The sequence below is a fragment of the Ananas comosus genome, unplaced genomic scaffold (assembly GCF_001540865.1).
Source record: "Ananas comosus cultivar F153 unplaced genomic scaffold, ASM154086v1, whole genome shotgun sequence".
In the NCBI taxonomy this organism is placed as follows: Eukaryota; Viridiplantae; Streptophyta; class Magnoliopsida; order Poales; family Bromeliaceae; genus Ananas; species Ananas comosus.
The window spans coordinates 3,077-11,173 of NW_017890523.1; the positions used below are offsets into that span (position 1 = coordinate 3,077).

An 8,097-nucleotide genomic window follows, 5' to 3' on the forward strand; every position below is an offset into this window, starting at 1 on the left:
CGTAGTTTCTCATCGCACGTAACGCAATCTCCCCACAATCCCAAACGAAATCTTATTAGACGCGCGGTAGAAAGAAAGCATACATTATTGGCGTATAGACAACATTTGCTTGATAATATATTTTAAAAAGAATAATTGCTTATATACCCCTCAAAACTTTGAAAAAATCTTATTTATTTCTATTTTTTTTTCTTTCCAATATACCCCTCATATGTTCCTCCGTTATTCCAAAATATCCCTACAACTACAATCCGTTAAATTAATTTGGGTTAAACATGAGTTAAATATCAATTACAATTAAAAAAATTAAAAATATCACTTTTGCCCTTAATTTAAGAGCAAATAAAAAAAAGCCGGTAATGATAGAATAATATATTTGAAATACCAAAAAATAAAATATTTTTTGTGCCCCTAATTAACTTATGGACAAGATAGTATTTGTCGTCATTAATTGTTCATTGAGTCAAGAAGTCAATAAGATAATATAGATTAGTATTGGTATTATTTGTCGACTCGTACCATTTCATATTACCTAATTATAATGAAAGATTGTATATATGCGCGCAGATACAGACGATTGAGGGCGTAGGTGAGTCAATCATTATTATTATTATTATTATTAAGGTAAGTTGCATGCATGTTTGGTTCTCAAATTATGAGTAGTGTGATACTGTGATCCTCAAATTTTTATGCCTCTAGATTGAACGAACACCAGAGTGCAGGGATTAATGATAGAATTATTATTCTTTGGTGCCGTTAATTCTCAGCCGGCAGCTACCCAGCTATCCGTTCTGAGCTTGCTGGCGCGAGAATGGCGGGAGTAGAAGTGCCGATCATATTAGCAGCGGTGGGATGGGTGGCGTCTCCCCTCGTGGCGAAGCTGCTCAACGAAGGCTACCTCAGCTTAGGCATCAACGCGGAGAAGAAACTGGAGAAGATGAGGGACACCGTCCTCCCGGTGCTGAAATCGGTGATCGAGAAAGCGGAGGGCAGCCCGCACCGGAGCGAGGTGGAGGGCTGGCTGCAGAGGCTGAAAGACGCTTACGACGGCGCGGAGGACGCGCTGGACCGCCTCAACTACGACCGCCTCAGACGCAAGGCTAAGGCAGCCGCAAGGAGCAGCAGTGGTAAGAGGCCAAGTAATAATCCGGTAGGTTCTTCTTCCTTTTTTCGCATACCAAAACGTGTGAAATGGGTGATAAAAGGCGGCCGGGACATGCTGTCGCCTCGAAAGATCAAGCTGAAGGTAAGGCTGAAGAAGCTGAAAAAGATCGCCGGCGAAGCCAAGGAACTCAGCACTTTGTTAGGTGCCCAGCCTGAGACAGCAGACAGCAGGCAGACCATCTCAGTGCCTCCGCAGAGAGTGTTCGGCCGCGACGAAGATCGTGATGAAATCATCCGTCGTTTGAAGATAGAACCTCCTGCAGCAGGCGTACCTATACCTATAATTGCCATCGTCGGTCGCCCGGGGGTCGGGAAGACTACTCTTGCACAGTACGTTTGTCAGCAGTTGAGGACCGAATTAGGTGACAGACAACATTTTGATCTCATCATGTGGGTCCACACATCCTGCAACTTCAACGCAGCCGGAATTATGAAAGACATCATACAACAAGCTTCTATCGCAAGTGAGCCTCAAGATCCCGTTGCTCCCGATGATCAAGCCGTAACGATACTTACCCATCTTTCTAACCTCGACACTATGGTCGTGGGCAACCTTGACACACCTGAAGCGCTACGACTGAAAATGAACAAAAAGCTGAACGCGAAGAAGTTCCTGCTCGTGATAGATGATGTTTGGTGCGACGGAGAAGACCGCAAGAAGAATTGGGATGCGCTATTCAGATGTTTAAGCAAATGTTGTTGTTTGCCAGGGAGCAAGATTTTAGTTACGTCTCAAACGGACGATGCGCCAAGAAAGATTGCTGCTGCTAATGCTGCTACTATGGAACACATTTTGCATTTGAAAGATTTAGCAGAGAATGACTTTGCGGATCTTTTCAATGAATACGCATTGCCTAGCGGGGAATTCGATTCTCACTTAAGAGAAGATTTAAAAAAGAAATGCAAGACAATCGCTGCGAAGTTGAACAAGGACCCTACAGCGGCCAAGATGGTTGGCGAGACAATCGCTACGAAGCTGGCCGATCTCCTTCGTTCGCAAGGTAATTTGCATGCATATTTGGAAACGATCGCAGACAAGGACTGGTCCGGCGACAAAACCAAAGCGCTGATGTGGAGTTTTCGGCATTTGCCGGCACATCTTCAGCGTTGCTTCTCGTACTGTCGCCTGTATCCTAGAGGCTACAAGTTCAAAGCTTTAGAACTGGTTCAGCTCTGGATGGCGCAAGGTTTTATCAAGCCGGATGATCCGAATGAGAGGGTGGAGGATGCAGGCGACGGTTACCTGAATGATTTGGTGTCCAGATTCTACATTCAGTGTCATAACAGATTCCGCCGCTCCTCTGGGACAGGAAAGCCTGTCTGCTACTACACGTTGCATGAATTGCTGTATGATCTAGCAGAAAAGGTTACTCGCAGTGATTGTGTTAGAATAGAAGGTAATCGTCAGAGCGAGATCCCGTCGACTATTCGCCATCTGTGCATACCGGCTGACAAACTGAATGAGAAGAAGGAGGAAATTTGCAAACTGAAGAAACTTCGCACCCTAATCGTCATGGAAGGAGAAAGTGTCGTCTCAGACGAAAATGTTGCGACCACCGACACCTTCAAGAGCTTAAAAAAGTTGCGCGTGCTGCAGGTTTCGGGGTTAAATCTAGAAAAACTGACGAGAAAGTTTATAAGCGAAATGAAGCACCTTCGCATCCTGCGAGTTTCAGGTACTGGCGAGTCCGTGTTGCTGGTGGCGGTGTCCACTCTGTATCAGCTACAGGTGTTGAAAGTAGAAAACGCTCGCCCGCGTGCTGCACACCTTACCGACTTGGTCGGCTTGCGGTATCTACAGCCTTCTGGCATAGCCGAGATCGGCAATTTAACTTCCTTGCAAGGCCTAGAGAATTTTCAGGTGAGAAAGGAAAAAGGATATGAGCTGGAGCAGCTAAAGAACTTGAACGAACTTCGAGGACGCCTGTGCATTGATAATCTTGAGAATGTTGAGAGCAAGGAGAGCGCCATTGCTGCCAATTTGAAAGAAAAGAAGCATCTTGATTCGCTCCAGCTGGTATGGCGCGACGGCGAGGACAATGCAAATTCTAATTTGGATGCTGAAATTCTTGAGGGTCTCCAATTGCCTCCCAATCTTACCAGCCTTTATCTAGACGGGTATCGAGGACCGTCGTGGCCCGAAAATCAAACATCCAACATTCAAGAACTTGCGCTGAGGAGGTGTGGAATGCTTGAAGAGCTCCCACCTATGGACCAGCTTTACCCTTATTGCAGATCACTCGAGCTTCAGCATATTACTAGACTTAAAGCAGTACACACCCTTCCTCCGAGGCTTCGAAACATCGCAATATTTCGCGCACCATTTCTCACCTTCGTAACAAATGAAGACCTGCAGTTGAGCCAAGATGACAAGAGATCCATAAGAGAGGTCATGAGGAACAGGACGCAGGAATGGTTCCGACACCAATATAAAGAAGACTTAGCCCACAACGAAAGAGAAATGAGGGATTTCATAGCCGCGATGAATGGCCGAGAGCATAACAAAAGTGTGCCTGCCGCCGATGCGGATATTGCCGCTGTCTGGGGGAGATGGTTGGCGACGCATGAGCGAAAAACGGAATTAATTTACAACAGACAAAATGAGGCCAAATTGCTTTTGCCCTCTACCATTACTAGGCTCCGGCTCGAGGGATGCAACATTACCGACCACGCATTGTCGGTATGCCTACAAAACCTCCCCTCCCTTATGCAGCTGTTGTTAGCAGATCTCAAAATGATAACCCGTCTACCGTCTGCGGACGTCCTTGCCAACTTAAAATTGCTCCAAACTTTACGTCTGAGCGACTGCTGGGCTCTCACTTCGCTGGATGGTATAAGATCCCTCCGCCGTCTCGGAAATCTCCTTCTAATCGGATGCCCCTGCTTGGACACTGAAACTGCTGTGCTGCCGTCCTCGTCGCGGTCTATTCTTTTTGAGTCTTGTGCAGATGTAGATGTAATCCTAGCCTATGCAAATTTGCAACATCTATCTCGTCTTACGATTACTCGATGTCGTACGCGAACGGCATCGTTACAGTTCTGCAACCTCCGATCTCTCCACTCCTTGAGTATCCGGGATTGTTCTGGCGTCTCATTCTCGGTGGATTTGCAGGAACTGCACTCTCTAGAATATCTCATTCTGCAGAACTGCTCAAATCTGCGGGAAGTGGTGAATTTGCCCAGGTCACTCAAAAGGTTAGGAATACGCGGATGTCCGATTTTAGAGGAATCCATAGAAATTGACCCCCTTTCGGGCAGGCGTATGCTCAACGGCATCCCTGTAGAAGACAGCTTCGAACATGCTCTGTAATGTGGAAAAAAGGTACGTATCGCCTTCCCATTCTTACAATTGGCAAACTTTGAATTCCTGATCGTCTTATTCTTTTTTCCTCATTAAAAGTGCATAAGTTAATCAGTCTCTTGATGAATCAGCGAAGATCTTGAAGTACTTCAAACTTTTCTACACCTTGCCTATGTGTTTTGAGATTAGAATTAAAAACGATGTAACTGACCTAGTTTTAGATTGAAATACTTTATAATCACTCATCTATGTATCTATTGAAGATAATAATATTATTTATCCCTGCAGTATGTGGATGCATTCACTTCTGTACTCATCATGCACTTCTATGTGAATTACTCTTTCAAATTTTTTTCTTTCATGCATCAAATGTAGAATCATTATTAAAGTGCTTGAGTATAATTTGGTTCTAGGATTGGGGTTTATCTTATCGGTATTATGATACAATCCTACAGTCCTATTCTCTAATCATTGTCCTTTTCGAATCTTAATTGCTAAATCAACATGATTCAGATGTATTACTTCCCTTACTTTTAATTCCTGCAGATTCAAAAGTGTGGTAAAAAAGTATTTTATATCAGTTTTTTTGCTGTAATTTTCTATAAATCCCATAATTTAAAGGATAAGATTCATGATCTTGCAATTCAAATTGCATCCTTCTAATCTATTTGAACGTTATGTATCACTTTATTTTCATTGTGCTTATTTTTTAGTGTTCTCATTCTGTATTGGTTTCGCAATCTTTTTGCAGGCATCTGATGGGCAATTAGCTTCTGAAGATGGGGGAAAAAGAATAAAGGTTTATTAATGGGTATGTATATTGTTATTGTGTGGGTTATTAATTGTTGTCAAAGAGTTGGTTTGACCATCCAAAAAAAAAAAAAAAGGAGCCAAAAAAAAAGAAAAAAAAAAAGGCTTATTAATGTGTATGTAATCTATATTGCTATTTGTGTGGATTGTTAATTGATGTTGTATAAGAATTGGTTCGTCCATCACAAAAAAGAAGCCAAAAACAAGCAAAAAAAAAAAAAAAAAAAAAAAAAAAAAAAAAAAAAAAAAAAAAAAAAAAAAAAAAAAAAAAAAAAAAAAAAAAAAAAAAAAAAAAAAAAAAAAAAAAAAAAAAAAAAAAAAAAAAAAAAAAAAAAAAAAAAAAAAAAAAAAAAAAAAAAAAAAAAAAAAAAAAAAAAAAAAAAAAAAAAAAAAAAAAAAAAAAAAAAAAAAAAAAAAAAAAAAAAAAAAAAAAAAAAAAAAAAAAAAAAAAAAAAAAAAAAAAAAAAAAAAAAAAAAAAAAAAAAAAAAAAAAAAAAAAAAAAAAAAAAAAAAAAAAAAAAAAAAAAAAAAAAAAAAAAAAAAAAAAAAAAAAAAAAAAAAAAAAAAAAAAAAAAAAAAAAAAAAAAAAAAGCCAAAAAAAAGAAAAAAAGCAAAAAAAAAAGAGTGTGCATGGTTTGCATTGTGGTCATAAAATGTATTATATTTCACTTTTTTTTTGTTTAAAATGTATTATGTTTTGTACAGCGCAGAAGACTCTGTAGACCTAGAATTATTAACATATTAGTATGCGAGTGTTTTAATTTTGTTGTCGAAGACATTTTTTTTTGAGAGATAGGTAGCATGCTACTCGCTTCTTTTATTCTATCGAGAAATAAAGTTAGCTGGAAATATGAATCAACTAGAATTCGAACTTGGAACCTCGGATACCAACCATGAAACCTTTTGCTACTTGCTCTAGGGACGGTAGGTGTTGTCGAAGACTTGGTTCGGTTAATTTTGTGCATGGTGTGCATTGTGGTCTTAAAATATAATATGTTTTCATACTTTTCTCTCTTAACGTATTATGTTTAGTACGGTGTAAACTAAAGACCCTGTAAACCTGAAATTTTACACTAAAGACCCTGTAAACCTGAAATTTATGTTGTGTTTGTATGTAAATTTGAGTATTTTAATTTTGATGTTGTAACCAACCGTTCCTAGAGTAAGTGGCAAAGGCTTGGTGGTTGGTATCCAAGACCCAAGTTTGAATCCTAGTTGATTTATATTTGCAGCTAAGTTTATTTCTAAAAAAAATAAACGAAGCGGGTAGCGTGCTACCTATCTCTCAAAAAAAAAAAATTAAAAAAAAAAATTTGTGGTCAAAGGTGGAGGAACGGGCTAGCTGAATTGGCAGCTTGCTGGTGGACTATCTGGAAGGCTAGGAATAACCTAATCTTCCGTGACACTCAGCTAGACCCTCTTGTAGCAGTGCGAAGGCTCAGGCAGCTCATTGATTCTTGGAGAGACCTGCTGTAATTTTTTTTTTTTTTTTTTTTTTTGGCTTTTTTCTTATGACGTGTTTTTTTCTTTTTTCCTTGAGGCCCTGGTTGCCTCACCCCTGTAGCCTAATTCATATTTTTAATGAATGAAGCGGGTAACGTGCTACCTATTCTCTCAAAAAAAAAAAAAAAAAATTTGTTGTTGTAGTACCTCTTGTGCTTTTGGTTACACTTTACGGTGTGAACATGATCAGATTAAACGGGCCTCATATGTTGCCGATGAATGATACATTCCTCATAATTTACGAACAGAAATTAAGTTATAATCAGGGTAACTCAGCACACGAAGATTATACGAGACTTGTGTCAAACTAAAGCAGTTTGAGCCCAAGATATTACCCACACGCATGGGGTTATAATCATTCACGGGGTACATTAATTCATCCATGTGGATTCTGTTTAAGACAGATCTGATATTAGACACAAATTAGAAAGCTATATATATATAACATATATATACATAATAAAAGAAGTTTATCCAACTATTAACTTGAACTTAATTTTTGGTTGGATTTGATCCCATTAACCAAACACATTTTGGGTCACTAACAATATTTAGTAGAAGCCTTAACCCAGCAGGTTTCAGAACAAAGTTCTGAGAGAGTTGCTATCTAGAGAAGGTAGTATTTACTGTCAATGTTCACTGACTCAAGTCAATAAGAAAGTATAGATTAGTATTGATATTATTTGTCGGACTTGTGCCAATACATTTTATCTTAATTATAAGAAAAGGTTATATGTACATATAGAGAGAGATAAGGGCCAGGGCCTAATTGTGTCAATTATTATATATTATATTATTATCAGGGTAAATAGCATGTTTGGTTCTCAAACTATGAGTCGAGTGACGTTTTGGTCATCATACTCTAATTTATGAGTAATGCTTCTATACTTTTTTTTTTTTGTTACCGTTCATTCACGCGTATTTAACGGCTCAGATTTAGTTTTTTTAAAATTATGACCTGCAATAGTAAGTCACTTTGGGAGAGGTACCGGTTACCAGGTACCTCAAAAAAGGATATTTTTGTCTTTTAATATATGGACAATTTAGTCATTTTATATCTACTATATTTTCAAAATTTTTATTTTTTCTTTGTTTCCTTTTTCTCTCTCTATCTTTCTTTTTCACAATTTGACATTTCATATAAGGAAAATTTCAAATGATTTGACAATATGATCATTGAATTTAAACTTTAAATAGTAATATGAAATTCCTCTAATTTAAATTTTACTTTTAAATTTTAAATTTAATATTATATTCAAATTTATATTTTAAAAATTTAAGTTTTATATAAATACTTTGAAATATGGTAAACAGAAATA

General features: G+C 38.1%; 1 protein-coding gene across 1 annotated transcript; it reads left to right on the forward strand.

Moving 5' to 3' along the window:
• Positions 1-555: 555 nt before the first annotated feature.
• LOC109703790 (putative disease resistance RPP13-like protein 1) lies at positions 556-5,351 on the forward strand. Its single transcript, XM_020224506.1, has 3 exons — positions 556-589; positions 700-4,486; positions 5,217-5,351. Exon 2 carries the CDS (start codon positions 812-814, stop codon positions 4,472-4,474), a length of 3,663 nt encoding a protein of 1,220 aa, XP_020080095.1. The 5' UTR covers positions 556-589; positions 700-811; the 3' UTR covers positions 4,475-4,486; positions 5,217-5,351.
• Positions 5,352-8,097: the final 2,746 nt, after the last annotated feature.